Raw genomic sequence first — 17,332 nt, forward strand, 5'->3', positions numbered from 1 at the left:
TAATGCATGTTTGAGCGTGAGTCGATGGAAACGTGTTCCTAAGATAGACTATTTGGTATCACTTAGATATAACAATAACCTTTGTATTGAAAAATCCCAAATTCTGTTGTATTGAGGGAAAGTATGACAAAAATATGAAATACCAACAGACGGAAGATACGATCATGGTCATATTAGTCGGCGTTTCAGAGTGAGTGTCCGCGCTCGCCCGCTATTGCGCGTACGTACGTACGTACGTTCGTCCTCGTTGCGTTACAGATTAAAGGTCACCTGTCTCTCTCCTCCAGTGACTATAAATACGGCCGACCTCAAGATTTGGTTCGTATTGATCCCGAATTTTCTGGACTGACTGGTTTGTGCGTTAAGTATCGTATGACATTATCCAATTTTTTTAATTTATTTATTTAGTCCTGTTGTCATTGTGTTGCATTGTATTTGCATCATCTTCAGGTGTGGCATTGTCGTGGTTATGATGACATTGCATCATTTCCTCTTTTATTGTTCGCCCAACTTTTAGTCACGTATTTGATCCGAACTATCTAGTTATTCTTTTCATTTGTTCTTTCGTCTCTAGTTTATTAACTACTCTCATGACGTTATGTGTTATGTTATTTATATATTTCGTTCGTGATTTTACTGCATTGTATTTGCATAGTATTCAAGCCAAGTATTATTATTATTTATTTGATTTTTTTTTATTGCGCTCAAGCAGTTTTTAGATAATGTATTTATTTATTTTTTTTTTTTCATTTTTCATCCTAAAGTCCGTGCGTTCTCTCATCACGTGATTTAACCGGATCTATTTATCATTTCTCCAGTTCGGGCATCATTATTGTTATTTATTTATTTATTCATTGATTTTTGCGGAAATAGTTTTTAGATAATGCATTTATTTTGTTCTTTTTTCATTGTATCGTCCATCCGTTTTCTCATCACGTGATTTAACCTGATCTATTTATCATTTCTCCAATTCGGTTAATATTATTGTTATTTATTTATGTATTTATTTATTTGTTTGTTTTTTTGCGCAAGGAGTTTTTAGAAAGTGCATTTTTTTTTCGTTCTAGCTTCCGTCCGTTTTCTCATCACGTGATTTAACCTGATCTATTTATCATCTCTATTTCTCCATTTATGCTCATTTGTTCTGTTAAAAGATTACGTATTATTCTAATAAAAGATGACTTTTCCTCTTTAATCAAATGTCACGGTGGGGAACTCCCCTCTTTATGTTTCCTCGTCATTATGAGGGGACATGTGTTTGCAAAACATACGCATGTTGGCTGCCAAGTTATCAAACTACTACGGTAAACTTTCCCTGATGTTTCAGGTATTTTTTCGGGTGGATCATGCGACTCAAAAATTCGGTGTTCCACTTGTCACTGTCCTCATGCGTCCTGTTCGCTGTTGCAGGTGAGATTTTCTGTATATGGTAAATAGTATACTAGTTCTTTTGTCTTCCATTTCATTTCGCCATGCTTGGGGTAAAGGCGAAAGATGTCTTCGCTTCACTCTGCTTCTGGCCATAAACTTTGTTTATATGACATATATATATATATATATATATATATATATATATATATATATATATATATATATATATATATATATATATATATATATATTTTAAGAGCGAATACCACAGAAAAATGATGGGCAGAAATCTAAGCGCTTTCGTCTTTACGAAGACATTGCCGTTTCTGCCTATCATTTTCCTGTGGTCTTCGCTTATTTAATGAAGTCACTTGCATCTACTGTGATTTTTTTAAGCATAATATTATATATATATATATATATATATATATATATATATATATATATTAATATACTATATTTATATATGTGTACACTATATAGATATCATAAAAATATATATATATATATATATATATATATATATATATATATATATATATATATATATATATATATTATATACAAGTGTATTTCTGTAATATAAATAAGAGCGTGAATCTAACTTAATATGATGCGGAATCTTGTAAGAGATTTTAGACAGTTAATTTCCTGGAACAGAGAAAATTAAATATTACGTAAATTTGGATTAAGATTTGGATCTCATCTTTGGTCCTTCATTCAGATATAATCGCGTGAACTATACTCGGTTTTTTTCCATCTGTCCATCCGCCTTTGGTGTTTGCGTATGGTAACACTGCGTCCCGGGCTGTAGATAGTTACATTTACCTTACATTCAACAATAATAACAATATTCTATTTCGAATATTAACGGTGTACATACAGTTAAATTATTAAAACACCTCTCGTTGCAAATGTACACCCAGACATCCTTTTATTTACCTTAAACTTACACATAGCGTAACTATCTAAAGCCCGGGACGCAGTGTTACCATACGCAAACACCACACGTGGGTGGACAGATGGAAAAAAACAGCGTATAGTCAGTTGCTCATCACCTAGCCCGCGGTTTCACGTGAGAAACTCAGTTTTTATTATTATTATTATTGCTATTATTATTATTAATCTATTATTATTATTATTATTATTATTATTATTATTATTATTATTATTATTATTATTATTATTATTATTATTATTATTATTATTATTATTATTATTATTATAGGCCAATTACTTAGCAGTCTCGCGGATTATGGGAAACGAATTATCGGAAAAATACAGAGCATTATTATTATTTTTTTTTTCATAGGAGCAGCAGCCGTCAGTGAATGTGGACCGGAAGACAGTAAGTGTGGCGATGGTTCCTGTTTACCAAAAAAATCACTTTGCAACGGTGTCAAAGATTGTCCCCGCGGTGAAGACGAGAGATACTGTAACGGTAACGGTAAGTTTATAATTTTTTTTTTTTTTTTTTTTTTTTTAAGTTTTCTGCAAAAAAAAAAAAAAAAATATTGTGATGGCCACTATTTGTCTGTCGGTCCGCACTTTTTTTTTTTCTGTCCGCTCTCAGATCTTGAAAGCGACTGAGGCTAGAGGGCTGCAAATTGGTATGTTTGTATTCCAAGTGAAAGATTGTATTCCAATTGAAAGTCATATTCCAAGTCAAGGGAAAGTTTGTATTCCAAGTGAAAGTCGTATTCCAAGTTAAATGAAAGTTTGCATTCCAAGTGAAAGTTGCATTCCAAGTGAAATTTACATTCCAAGTGAATGTTTGCATTCCAAGTGAATATTTGCATTCCAAGTGAAAGTTTGTATTCCAAGTGAATGTTTGTATTCCAAGTGAAGTTTGTATTCCAAGTGAATGTTTGTATTCCAAGTGAAAGTTTGTATTACAAGTGAAACTTGTGGTGACGTTTGTCTGTATTTCAAGAAATGATTCATTTATCTGTATCAGTGGTTCCCAACGTGGGGTGTACGCCCCACCAGGGGGTTTCATTTGATTTTTAAAGGCCATTCAGTCTTCAACCACGTGAATATAAGAATTATATATCACCACGGAGGGCATCAGGATTTTACAAGTGATTACTAGGTGGGGCATGGCCAAAACACGAATGGGAACCACTGCTCTGCATTTAACATTTATCATTTCCTGTTTGCTTTGCAGTTACCGGACAGACATCAACCTTTGATTGGAAGCTATTTTTACGGGCTCATTTTAGAAAGAATGTTGATCCATTTTGACATTATTTGCAACAGCATCCTAGAAATTAGGTTTTTGAGATATCCTCTGCAGGTGTACTTTTTATGTCGATATTTTGATTAATTGTTTATGTACCAGGTGCGTTGAAAATAACCTCGTAGGTATTATGTCAATATTTTTATTTATTTTTATATAGCAGGTGCGTTGAAATTAACCTCTGCATTATATCTTTTATGTCGATATTTTAATTTTTCTCATGTACCAGGTGCATTGAGATAACCTCTGGAATTATATCTTTTATGTCAATATTTAATTATTTTTTATGTACCAAGTGCATTGTGATAACCTCTGCAATTATACCCTTGTTATCGACATTTCAATAATTTCGTTTCATCCCAGGTGTTTACACAGAAATGACAACTTCAGTTATTTTCTTGCATCCCAGGTGGTTACACAGAGACATCAACAAGGGAATACTGTGATAGCACTGAGTATAGGTGTTCTGACGGAAGTTGCATTCCTTTGAGCTGGGTGTGCGATGGGTACCGAGATTGTTACTACGGCGATGATGAGGAACACTGCTACTACAGTAAGTCAGGGGTCCTTCTTTGCTTCAGTTGCTGGAATGACATGGGGCTCTCTAATATTGGTCTTCTCACATTGTCACAACTTAGGCATTCTTAGATCTCTGCCCTTGGTCTTCTTACATTGTCACAACTTGGGCATTCTTAGATCTCTGCCCTTCGTCTTCTTACATTGTCACAACTTGGGCGTTGAACTACACTCAATGTATAGTTGCAGGCACCAATAAAATATGGTTCACGGCTATCATCAGGCTTGCAACAGATACACAATTGAACTACACTCGGCACTATATAGTTGAAGACAGCCAAAAAAGAAATATAGATATATATATATATATATATATATCTATTATATATATATATATTCATGTATCATATATATATATATATATCTATATATTATATATATATATATATAGATATATATATATATATGCATATATATATATTATTATATATTGCTACTTTCAAAATGCATGTTTCCCCTCTTTGAAATGTCATGTAGAATTTTACAACACTTTTTCAGATTCCTAGATAGCTTAGAATAGGATGTTTTAAAATGTGTGTTCAGATTTCGCATTACATGTTGTAAAAGAATATATATTAACGTAGAACGTAAAAAGAGAGAGATCTTTGTCTGTTCGAAACTATGAATGTTTAACTTTTCTGTCAACACTGTAAGATTAGAGGGTCTGCGAGATCCGTTTGCTTTCCTATTCTGTCAACGCATGTGATTGCGAGAGAATTGAGTCTTGCGTTGTTATCAAAACATGTCAATCTTAATTGTCGCTCAGCCTCCGTTTCGATCGAGTAGAGTACGTCTTTTTTTTAACAGACTCGTCTTGTACGCGTATGTCTTTGTCAAGTCCCACGTGGGAATTGCACATTTTGTATGTGAGATTGCATCAGATTCGAACTTTCTGGAAGCTTTCGTGCCAAGAACGTTTTTGACATCTGCCCTCTCGAGTTTCCGTAAAGGAAGAGATTTCATTCTATCTTAGGACCTCGAGGCAGTCAGATCTCTCTCTCTCTCGCTCTCTCTCTCCTCTCACTCGAAATCAATGAGATTATATTAACGTAACGTAAATTGGTCACTCGTAACTTGTGAGAATTTCATATTTGATATTTCTTAGAGTTTATTTAGTGTTATGTAGTTTCTTTTGTGGAATCTGAACAAACATCATTTCGTAACGGCGCCTGGTTTTTGTGAAATTGTGTAAGACAAGACTGCAGCTGAGAAAGAAGTTGGTATACCAAAAAGGTAAAGTGTGTTATATTTTTATTAGTTTCAACTAATAACGGATAGGAATTGTGTTTAATTAATAATGGATAGGGAGTGTGGTTAACTAATAATTGATAGGAACTGTGGTTAACTAATAACAGATGGTTGTGAAGGTTTGGTAAAAACTGTTGGTTACAGGGTTTTGAGTGAAAAGATTTACACTTTTACACATTGCTGATTTTTTGTGTTTGTGTTTGTTCCATTGTTTGTCCGCTATTTCATTTTCTTATTGAAGTGTGTCTTTTTATTTTATATTTTCATTTGCATTCACAATTAATTGACTTAGTTATTTTCATTGCTTAATCATTGCACATTTAATTAAATTTAACATTTGTGAATTAATTTGCATTTACTTAGAATTCTTTTTCAAGTTTGTTGTTGTTTAGCACTTGTGAATTAATTTCAAATTTTCAATTATTGCCTAACACTTTTGAATTTTGATTGAATTAATTTTCTTGAGTTTTGTGATAAATTAATTTTGATTTAATTTTACTTAATTTGATTCAAGAATTAATTAAACTTTACTTTGTTTTCAAGTAACAGTAATTTTCCCTGATATTGTGAATTCACTTATAAATTTTGAATTTAATAATAAATTTTTGTATTTAAATTTTTTATAAGTGTTTTCTTTATCTTACACCAGTATAAGTATATTTAATTATGATTATAATAATGTTAGGTAGAAACATAGAGTGGTAATTGATTTGCTTTCCTTCAATGTACTTGAAGTGACTTAGAACCAGGGAAGTACTTAGACTTCTGAAATCAGGGAAATACTTAGACTTTTAAAGTTGTTGATGGAGTGATGCCCTTTGATTAATTAATTACTACAAGATTACCTACACCTGTTTGATGAACTTAGTCTGATTTTCTGCAATACTGGTAAGTGTTAAGGGATCACTGTTGCCTTTAGAGTATTCAGTCGTTTAAACGTGTTATGAGGGTTCAGGTGTCTGGCTTTTGGTGAGGTAATATTTGATGCATGGTAACCAGATACTTGGCACTTCGTAACATTGTTTAATGGTGCCCAGACCCGGTAAAGCAGATTTCATTATCACTCTAGAATATACTGGTGGTATTAGGGATATATTTTGTTAGGAGAGTGACCATATAGTTTTTGTTTTGCATTTATTGTATTGAATTGTAAGTTGATAACTTAGAGGAAAATGGCTCAGTTCAATGTTCAGGAATTTTTAGCAGCCCCTTCCATCCAAGTTTTGTCTGAAACCACTCTGTCTAGAGCACAGTGGAGCGCTTTAGCAGAGGCATGTGGTGGTTATGTGTCTACTAGTATGGTAAAGGCACAAATAAGATGTATTGCTATGGAATCATTGATAAACTCTGGTAGAATAACTGATGAAGATGAGTTAGAATTGGCTCAAGAGTTGTTGAACGTAGCACGTGCTGATCTCATAAATAAGCAAGCAGAAAAGAAAGAGAAAATTGATACAGAGTTAGAGCTTAGACGCATTGAAGCAGAAGAGAATTTGATTAAGCTAAAAATGCTTGCTGAAAAAGAGAATGCAAGCTGAAAGAGAAAGAATAGACAGAAAAACAAAGAAAGAGAAAGAAAAGAAGAAGAAAAAAGCAGCAGAGGAGGAAAGAGAAAGGATAAAAGAGGAAAGAGAAATCACAAGACATGAAAGGGAAATGGAATTGATAAAAGCTAGATCCACATTACCTGTAACACCATCTAACCCTAACCAAGGTAATCAAGACCCTGTATTTGATGTAGTGAGAGTACAGAAGTTAATTCCTAAGTTTACTGAAGAAGCTCCAGATGAGTTTTTGATCACTTTGAGAAAGTGGCTTCAGGTATGGGATGGCCAGAGGATAAATGGTCAGTTTTGCTACAAAGTGTCTTAATTGGTAAAGGGAGAAGTGCTTATCTAGCCTTAACAGCCGATCAGTGTAAAGACTACAAGGTAATTAAACACAGTGTGCTACAAGTTTACCAGATAACCCCAGAGTACTACAATGAGAGATTCAGAAATTTAAGAAAAGATGAGAAGGGAACATTCTTAGATTATGCTTACAAAGTGAGAAGGTGTTTCAAACGTTGGGTAGAAGCTGCTAAAGTTAAAACTTTTGATGAGTTAGAAGAGTTACTTGTTCTTGAACAGTATCTTAAGGGAATTCCTGAACATATAAGAGCCTATTTAAGAGAGAGAGAGAAGTGAAGAAACTTGACAAAGCTGCTACACTTAGTGAAGATTACAATATAATCAGTAGTAAACGTAATTACAATGTCAAGTACCAGAGTCAACAACGCCCAGGTTTTAAGTCTTTTCCAAATAACAGGAACAAATTAAATGGGAAACCTTCAAGTGATACTACTAAGAGTACACAAGGTAATACAACTCGGCAAGCTAATGTGAAATCCTCATCCAGTTTTTCAAGACAGTTACAGAAACCTAATGTTGTCTGTTTCAAGTGTGGAAGAGTAGGACACTACAGTCAAGAATGTTACCGGAATCAACAGCAGTCAAAGCCAGTTGGTCAAGTTGTAAAAGGTGACCAGGTGAAACAAACTACGAAGAGCAGTGTGGGAAAGAATCAGACTCCAGAGAAGAATGAAACTAAACAAGCTGAATGTTTAGCAACCAGTGAAAATGTTACCTCAAGCAGTGAGTGGCTTAGCAGTGTGGAGGCTTTTAAGCCATATATCTATGAGGGTATGCTGTCAACTCAAGAAGGAAGTATGCAGGTACCAGTCAAGATATTATGTGATACAGGGAGTAACCATAGTGTGGTAGTACGTGGTTCTCACCCTCAGTTGGAGAAGAGTCTCACAGGAGATTCAGTTATTTTGAAGGGTATAGGAGGAGAGGAAGTAACTCCTATATGCCGCTTACACCTGTCATGTGAATTGGTGACAGGGAATGTTGATTTTGCTGTAAAGGACTCACTGGCTGTGGAAGGTGTACATGTTCTGTTGGGGAATGAAGTTGGTGGTGTGCCATTTATTCCTTGTCCTGTAGTGACAGACAAACCATTGAGGATTATTAGTCCTACAGAAGAGTTGGAGAAGAATCCCAACCCCCACCTGTTTCCTAGTTGTGTAACTACAGGAAGTATGAAGAGGACTACAACTGTAAGTGAAGAAACTGAGGATTTACACACCCAAGAAGGATCAAGTGAAGGATCTTTGTGCTTAGAAGAATTATTTCAGGGAAGTGAAGTTTCCCATAGTGCTGACCAAGAAGAGATTTCCCAAGAAGATGAAGAAGACGACGACGACGAAGAAGAAGAACCTGATGTTCCTGAAGAGACTCCGAGTAGTCAAAGTGTTACTGAGGACAGTAGTGAAACTACAGTAGCTGAGTTAGCAGATATTGAGAATACAACCCTTAAAGTTGGTCAAGTGACAAGAGAGAAAGCTGATTGGAAACCTTTGCGAGAAGAAGGATGGCCATACGTTAACTGAATTTGTTTCTTCAGAGTTGTTTGATCGAGAAGAGATGCAACAAACTCCTACCTGTTACTATCTGAAGGAAGTTTGCTGATGAGGAAGTATAGACCTACAGATATACCAGGAGATGCTGTATGGGGCGAATATCATCAAATTTTGATTCCATATCCGTTGAGAAAGCAAGTGGTTGCAGTAGCTCATGAGTCTGGACATATGGGAAGCAGGAAAGACGTGGAGAAGATCATGAAATATTTTTTCTGGCCTGGACTTCACAAAGATGTTAGCAGGTTTCTGTCGTGAGTGTCATACCTGCCAGATACCTGGAAAACCGAATGAAACCATCAAGAAAGCCCCCCTACAACCTATAAAAGTTAGAGGAGAACCTTAGCAAAGGGATTATAGATATGGTTGGACCATGCCGAAGACAAGAAAGGAAAATGAGTATTTGTTAACATTAATGTGTCCTGTGACAAGGTATCCAGAAGCAATCCCTGTTAGAAACATATCTGCCAAGATAGTTGTTGAAAAACTTGTGGAGTTTTTCTCAAAGTTTGGTATACCAGAAATAGTACAAAGTGACAGAGGAACAAACTTTACTTCAAAGTTATTCCAGGATGTGATGAATTTGTTAGGAGTGAAACAACAGTTATCCACTGCCTATCATCCAGAAACTCAAGGTGCCTAGAAAGGTTCCACCAGACATTGAAAAGTATGCTGACAAAGTATTGTTCTGAGTCAGGAAGAGAATGGGATGTTGGTTTACCATTAATGTTGTTTGAAATTAGGAGTGCTTACCAAGAAAGTATGGGATGTTCACCTAATGAGATGATTTTTGGAAGAGAGGTGAGAGGACCGTTGAAGATTCTTGCAGAAAATTGGGAAGAAAATCAAGAGAGAGTATGTGAAGAACTTAAGGAAAAGGTTGAAAGAGATAAGAAAATTCTCTTTAGAAAACTTGAAAATGAGTCAAGAGAAAATGAAAAGGAGATTTGATGCTAAGTCTAAGCTAAGAAGTTTTAGTGTTGGTCAACAAGTGTTAGTGTTCTTACCTGTCAAGAGATTTCCCCTCACTAATAAATTTCAAGGTCCTTACAAGATAATTCAGAAGTTAAGTGATAGAACTTATGTGATTGAAACACCAGAAAGAAGAAGAAGACAAAGGAAGATACATGTGAACCTCTTGAAACCTTATTTCTCAGAAACTAAAACTGAAACTGTGTCAATAACCCAAACAACTTTATCTACAGAAGACGATGATGGCTACGAATTGGGAACTGCAAGCAAGATGAATAATTCTTCAATTTTGGAAAATATGGAGGATAAACTGAAACATCTGAGTGTTGAACAAGGTGAAGACTTAAGTGACGTAATTAGAAGTTTTCCAGAAATTTTTTCAGATATGCCTAGACGTACTGATCTGACCAAGCATGAAATCAAGATTCAAGAAGATGGAAGACCTTTCAAGCAGAGCCTATCGCTTATCACTGTATCATAGAGATATTTTGAAGAAGGAAGTTGAGTATTTGCTGCAACATGGATTAGCAGAACCCAGTTCAAGTCACTTCAGTTCTCCATGTGTGTTAGTGAAGAAACCAGATGGTTCCTTTAGGATGTGTACTGATTATAGGAAGCTGGAATTCTATCAGTGTGGGCTGATTAATTCATCCTTTGCCTCTTATAGATCAGTTACTTGATAATATTGGGCAAGCCAAGTTTGTTTCCAAGATAGACTTGTCGAAAGGATATTATCAAATTCCCTTAGATGAGAATGCGAAGTTGCTGTCAGCTTTTATTACTCCATTTGGACTATATCAGTATACTGTTCTGGCGTTTGGTCTGATGAATGCACCCGCAACATTTCAACGAGTGATGGATCAATTGCTAGGATCAATAGAAGGAGTAGGTGTATACCTAGATGACATCGTGATTTACTCGACAACGTGGGAAGAACATCTGAAGATTTTGAGGAAAATTTTCAAGAAACTACAAGAAGCAGGATTAACAGTCAACCTAGAGAAGAGTGAGTTTGGAAAGGCAACTGTGCAGTATCTTGGGTTTGAAGTTGTTAAAGGCCTTCTTGCTCCAGTAAATGCTAATGTAGAAGGTATCCGTAAGGCTACCCCACCTACTACCAGGAAACAGCTACAGAGATTTTTAGGCATGGCTGGTTTCTATCGCGTTTTTTGTTTTTGCCCAAAATTTCTCAGCCGTAGTAGCTCCCTGACAGACTTGACTAGTCCCAAAGCTAAGTTTATTTGGACTCCAGAGTGTCAAGAATCCTTTGAAAAGGTAAAAGCCATTTTTACTTCAAGACCAGTACTTCAAGCTCCAGACTTCAACAAGAAATTTGTGATACAAGTTGATGCATCAGACTGTGGCGTTGGAGCTGTTCTACTTCAAGAAGATGAAAATAATATCTACCATCCTGTGTGCTTCATGTCTACAAAATTGAAAAAAAATCAAAAAGTATATTCGACAATTGAGAAGGAAACTTTAGCCTTAATCACCGCATTGAAAAAATTTGAAGTGTATGTGAATAGACCTAGGAATGAAGAAATTTTAGTGTTGTCTGATCACAATCCACTATCATTTATCCAGAAAATGAAAAACCATAATCAAAGACTGACCAGGTGGTCTTTGTGCCTGCAACAGTATAACTTAAGAGGGCAGCACATTAGTGGCAAAAACAATGTAGTTGCTGATTATTTATCTCGTTGCAAATCGTTGGATTCAACACCGTGATAAAAAATCTTCTGGGGGGAGGTATATTATATATTGCTACTTTCAAAATGCATGTTTCCCCTCTTTGAAATGTCATGTAGAATTTTACAACATTTTTCAGATTCCTAGATAGCTTAGAATAGGATGTTTTAAAATGTGTGTTCAGATTTCGCATTACATGTTGTAAAAGAATATATATTAACGTAGAATGTAAAAAGAGAGAGATCTTTGTCTGTTCGAAACTATGAATGTTTAACTTTTCTGTCAACACTGTAAGATTAGAGGGTCTGCGAGATCCGTTTGCTTTCCTATTCTGTCAACGCATGTGATAGTGAGAGAATTGAGTCTTGCATTGTTATCAAAACATGTCAATCTTAATTGTCGCTCAGCCTCCGTTTCGATCGAGTAGAGTACGTCTTTTTTTTTTTAACAGACTCGTCTTGTATGCGTATGTCTTTGTCAAGTCCCACGTGGGAATTGCACATTTTGTATGTGAGATTGCATCAGATTCAAACTTTCTGGAAGCTTTCTTGCCAAGAACGTTTTTGACATCTGCCCTCTCAAGTTTCCGTAAAGGAAGAGATTTCATTCTATCTTAGGACCTCGAGGCAGTCAGATCTCTTTCTCTCTCGCTCTCTCTCTCTCTCTCTCACTCGAAATCATTGAGATTATATTAACGTAACGTAAATTGGTCACTCGTAACTTGTGAGAATTTCATATTTGATATTTCTTAGAGTTTATTTAGAGTTATGTAGTTTCTTTTGTGGAATCTGAACAAACATCATTTCGTAACGGTGCCTGGTTTTTGTGAAATTGTGTAAGACAAGACTGCAGCAGAGAAAGAAGTTGGTATACCAAAAAGATAAAGTGTGTTATATTTTTATTAGTTTCAACTAATAACGGATAGGAATTGTGTTTAATTAATAATGGATAGGGAGTGTGGTTAACTAATAATTGATAGGAACTGTGGTTAACTAATAACAGATGGTTGTGAAGGTTTGGTAAAAACTGTTGGTTACAGGGTTTTGAGTGAAAAGATTTACACTTTTACACATTGCTGATTTTTTGTGTTTGTGTTTGTTCCATTGTTTGTCCACTATTTCATTTTCTTATTGAAGTGTGTCTTTTTATTTTATATTTTCATTTGCATTCACAATTAATTGACTTTGGTTATTTTTCATTGCTTAATCATTGCACATTTAATTAAATTTAACATTTGTGAATTAATTTGCATTTACTTAGAATTCTTTTCAAGTTTTGTTGTTGTTTAGCACTTGTGAATTAATTTCAAATTTTCAATTATTGCCTAACACTTTTGAATTTTGACTGAATTAATTTTCTTGAGTTTTGTGATAAATTAATTTTGATTTAATTTTACTTAATTTGATTCAAGAATTAATTAAACTTTACTTTGTTTTCAAGTAACAGTAATTTTCCCTGATATTGTGAATTTCACTTATAAATTTTGAATTTAATAATAAATTTTTGTATTTAAAATTTTTATAAGTATTTTCTTTATATTACACCAGTATAAGTATATTTAATTATGATTATATTTATGTTAGGTAGAAACATAGAGTGGTAATTGATTTGCTTTCCTTCAATGTACTTGAAGTGACTTAGAACCAGGGAAGTACTTAGACTTCTGAAATCAGGGAAATACTTAGACTTTTAAAGTTGTTGATGGAGTGATGCCCTTTGATTAATTTAATTACTTACAAGATTACCTCACACCTGTTTTGATGAACTTAGTCTGATTTTCTGCAATACTGGTAAGTGTTAAGGGATCACTGTTGCCTTTAGAGTATTCAGTCGTTTAATCGTGTTATGAGGGTTCAGGTGTCCTGGCTTTTGGTGAGGTAATATTTGATGCATGGTAACCAGATACTTGGCACTTCGTAACAATATATATATATATATATATATATATATATATATATATATATATTTATATATATACATATGCATATATATATATATATATATATATATATATATATATGTATATACATCGAGCTGCAAATGTCCTTTAATATCTAATTCACTCTACCTCGGAATTAATATATTTTCATATATGCTTAACTGACGGGAATTTTTTATTAGGCGATAATAGATTTGGTGGCGCCCAGGGGCGAACCCAGGAGACCATACAAATCCAGGAACGTCAGTGAAGCTTTTACCCCACTCCACCACTGCGGTGGTGGAGTGGGTGAAAGCTTCACTGACGTTCCTGGATTTGTATGGTGTCCTGGGTTCGCGCCTGGGCGCCACCAAATCTATTATCGCCTAATAAAAAATTCCCCGTCAGTTAAGCATATATGAAAATATATTTAATTCCGAGGTAGAGTGAATTAGATATTAAATGACATTAGTAGCTCGATGTATGTATATGAATCACGGTAATGTGATATGATTACATACATATATATATATATATATATATATATATATATATATATATATATATATATATATATATATATGCATATTATATCTATTATTGATTATTAACACAAAAATCCAAAGAAAGAAATTGCACAAGTCAGGATTATTCTCCATAAAGCTTAAGTCCACCTCCCAAGTTCTGATGAGTCCAGATTGCTTCGACAACAACAAGTCCACCATAACTCTCCTTTTGGTATATAATTTCCGTCTCTATGAAGGACACTTTAAGGTGGTTTCTTGTCATGCAGCATGGCAACAGGTTTAATTAGCATTAGCCAACATGACTTCGCAATTTCTTCAAAAGTTAGGTCATTGTGGCTCTTATAAATACTCATTTGTCAAGTGAAAATGAGTAGATTCTATCTATCTGTATATGTCTACTCATCAAAATGTAAATCTGTATATATATTATATATATATATATATATATATATAGTGTGTGTGTGTGTATGTATATATATTATATATATATATATGTATATATATAGTGTGTTTGTGTGTATGTATATATATCATATCTATAAATTAGAATAAATCGTGTGTGTATGTATGTATGCTAGTGTTGTGTGTGTTTGTGTGGGCGTGTTCAGCTTTCATGAGATGACTGTAAATCGAATGCTTCAGTCACTGTCTTAAGGTATACTGTACGATGTATCACACTTGGTAACGTATTTTAACCAAGTTTATCATTTACAGCTACCGAAACCACAAGAGACCCCTATACCTGGTTCACAACAGAGGAGCGGTCCACAAGAGACCCCTATCCTTAGGCCCACAACAGAGGAGTGGTCCACAAGAGACCCCTATCCTTGGCCCACAACTGGCTATCCCTGGACCACAAGAGACCCCTATCCCGGTACCACTCCAGAGCCTCTTCCCAAGTGCGAGAACCCATTCCAAATCATTGGAAACAATTGCGTCATGATAGAGCCCCTGGTGGAGGGTACCTGGTATGAATCACGCTACTTCTGCCAGCAACTGGGCGGTGACCTCGTTGTTTTGGACTCGCTCGAGTCTTATGGTGAACTTGTCAGGTTCATTAATGAGGCTAGTAAGTACTGATGAAACTAATTTCATTTGTTGAATAGGTTCCTTAATGAGTGCTGGTGATTATGATACTGATTTCATTTGTTGAATAGGTTCCTTAATGAGTGCTGGTGATTATGATACTAATTTCATTTGTTGAGCTGGTTCTGTAATGAGACTAGTGATTATTGATAATGATTTCACTTATTCCTTTAAATCCTTCTTGTTTATCACATATTCTCAAGTTTTAAGTTTCTCTTTGAAAACTAATTTCTCATTACCATTTTCTCTGAATGCGAAAGAGCTCACCACACGAGACTACTGGGTCGGGGCTAGCGACGAGGGTCACGAAGGTGAATGGCTCTGGGTCAATTGGGTCAAGGTCATGAATGGGACACCCCTTTGGGCTCTCTATGGCTCTGGCTCTAGTTATGTGCAGGTAAGAACTAACTATTATTATTATTATTATTATTATTATTATTATTATTATTATTCAGAAGGTGAACCCTGTTCATATGGAACAAGCCCACAAAAGGGGCCACTGACTTTAAAGTCAAGCTTCCAAAGAGCCTGGCGCCCTTTTGAAAGCGGTAACAGAAGGTAATAAGAAATACAAAGATAAGGGAATTATTTAAGTGCTGGAGGCAACTGGTCAACAAGGTGGAGCCGGCTCACCTTGGATGGGAAAAAAAAAGAAACCTAGATTTTGCCCTTTCACCTCTCAGTGAAAAGCGGGTGAAGTAAATCAGGCTATTGCAAGTGTTCATACATATTAAGGGAAATCATTGCAGACTGCTTGAGAGAGATTAGGGGAAAACAATTGCTTTTTGAAGGACTAGTTTCTTTTCCTCAGGTACTAAGGTGTGGAAGAGTATACCCTCACACACAGATGTTTTTTTCATAAGTTTAAAAACTAATGACTGTCTAAGTATTTGATTGGCTTTGGAGGAGTTGGGGTTTGTAATGTTGTTGAAAATCTAAGATAAATATTTGTTTTCCTAACGAACACTGTCATTTGGCATTACCTTTTGATTGAATGATATTTCTTTAGCTCAAACTCCAGATAGTTATATGAATGACGTTGCCTGCGCGTCATCAGAGTCAGTTTATGAAGGATTTTTTTCTAAATATAAATTGCCCAAAATATATTTTTGTCAGACATATCAGAAGCCAAAGCAAAAGAGTAACATAGTATTTACTGTATTAATACTTAATCATTAAAATGATTCTCATTATTTCTTCCCTCGTGGATGTAAAGGAACCAAGGTCGAGTTACGGTTCAGCCCAAGATTGTGGTTACCTGGATATGACCCGCTTTTACTACATGGACGACGAAGATTGCACCAAAAAGAAAGCAGTTATCTGTGAGATAGAACACTATCAAAGAGGTGAACACTATGAAGAGGATGAAACGTACAGTGAAAAATTAGTAGATTTCTTGATGTCTTCAGAGGATGAGCAGGAATCAGGCGAGAAGGACCGGGGTTCTAAAGACTCCGAAGAGAGCAGGATGAATGTTGGTGAGACGGCTCATCATGCGAAGGCCAAGGATACCAAAAGTCACCACAGTGGTCATGAAGAACCTGCTGTGGAAGAACCTGCCATGGAAGTGGATGGCGTCAAGGGAGAACACGAGGATAGAACTAGTGAGAAGAAACAGAGCCCCAAGACCCTAGAGAAGTTTCAAGAAAAACTCAAGTCAAAGGCCTCCCAAAGTAATGTTGGAAATACGAATAAAAGAAGTAAGAAACAAAAGGACGCCGAGGCCCTACACACTGAAAACATAGAAAAGATTATAGAAAAACTTAAGGCAAAAGTCTACCAAGGGAGATTTGGGAATATGAACTTGGTACGACCTTAGTGTTTTAAAAAGTACTTTTTCCTGAGTTGATTACTATGACAACTTCCTTTTTTGTATGTGGCGACAGTCAATATGCAGAAGTATATGTGAACAGTTTTTGAAGAGTTTTATAATTCTCCATGCTTCGTCCCTTCAGCTAAAATAAACTTAATAGGAAACACAAAGTTTTGATTTTGTTATTTTCTGTGAAAACCAATGGGAATCACCAAAATATGATGAGAGAAATGTATATATCCACATTTCATGTATTTTTTGTATTTATCACATGTAACATGAATAATCATGAACAAATGTGACCACATTTCACATGTATATATACTCAGTCCACCTAGATATGCATAGCTGAGTAAACACACTGGGTACCAGGGACGAGAATTTCTATTCTGAATATATATATTTCTCAAAATCATCTTTCTCAAGTCTTTTG

General features: G+C 35.2%; 1 protein-coding gene across 1 annotated transcript; it reads left to right on the top strand.

Annotated features, from left to right (window-relative positions):
- The first annotated feature begins 292 nt into the window (after positions 1-292).
- Positions 293-17,069, top strand: LOC135209632 (uncharacterized). The gene is made up of 8 exons (XM_064242346.1): positions 293-356; positions 1,328-1,410; positions 2,684-2,818; positions 4,020-4,163; positions 14,715-14,745; positions 14,789-15,069; positions 15,347-15,483; positions 16,303-17,069. Exons 2-8 carry the CDS (start codon positions 1,347-1,349, stop codon positions 16,903-16,905), a joined length of 1,395 nt encoding a protein of 464 aa, XP_064098416.1. The 5' UTR covers positions 293-356; positions 1,328-1,346; the 3' UTR covers positions 16,906-17,069.
- The last annotated feature ends 263 nt before the right edge of the window (positions 17,070-17,332 follow it).

Source organism: Macrobrachium nipponense, chromosome 38 (genome assembly GCF_015104395.2).
Source record: "Macrobrachium nipponense isolate FS-2020 chromosome 38, ASM1510439v2, whole genome shotgun sequence".
In the NCBI taxonomy this organism is placed as follows: domain Eukaryota; kingdom Metazoa; phylum Arthropoda; class Malacostraca; order Decapoda; family Palaemonidae; genus Macrobrachium; species Macrobrachium nipponense.

Bases quoted from the DNA above. Each gene is read 5' to 3' on its own strand.
- LOC135209632 (XM_064242346.1), top strand. From the start codon at position 1,347: ATGCGACTCAAAAATTCGGTGTTCCACTTGTCACTGTCCTCATGCGTC. The intron at 1,411-2,683 runs GTGAGATTTTCT...TTTTTTTCATAG, and splicing joins CGTCCTGTTCGCTGTTGCAG to GAGCAGCAGCCGTCAGTGAA. The intron at 4,164-14,714 runs GTAAGTCAGGGG...TATCATTTACAG, and splicing joins TGAGGAACACTGCTACTACA to CTACCGAAACCACAAGAGAC.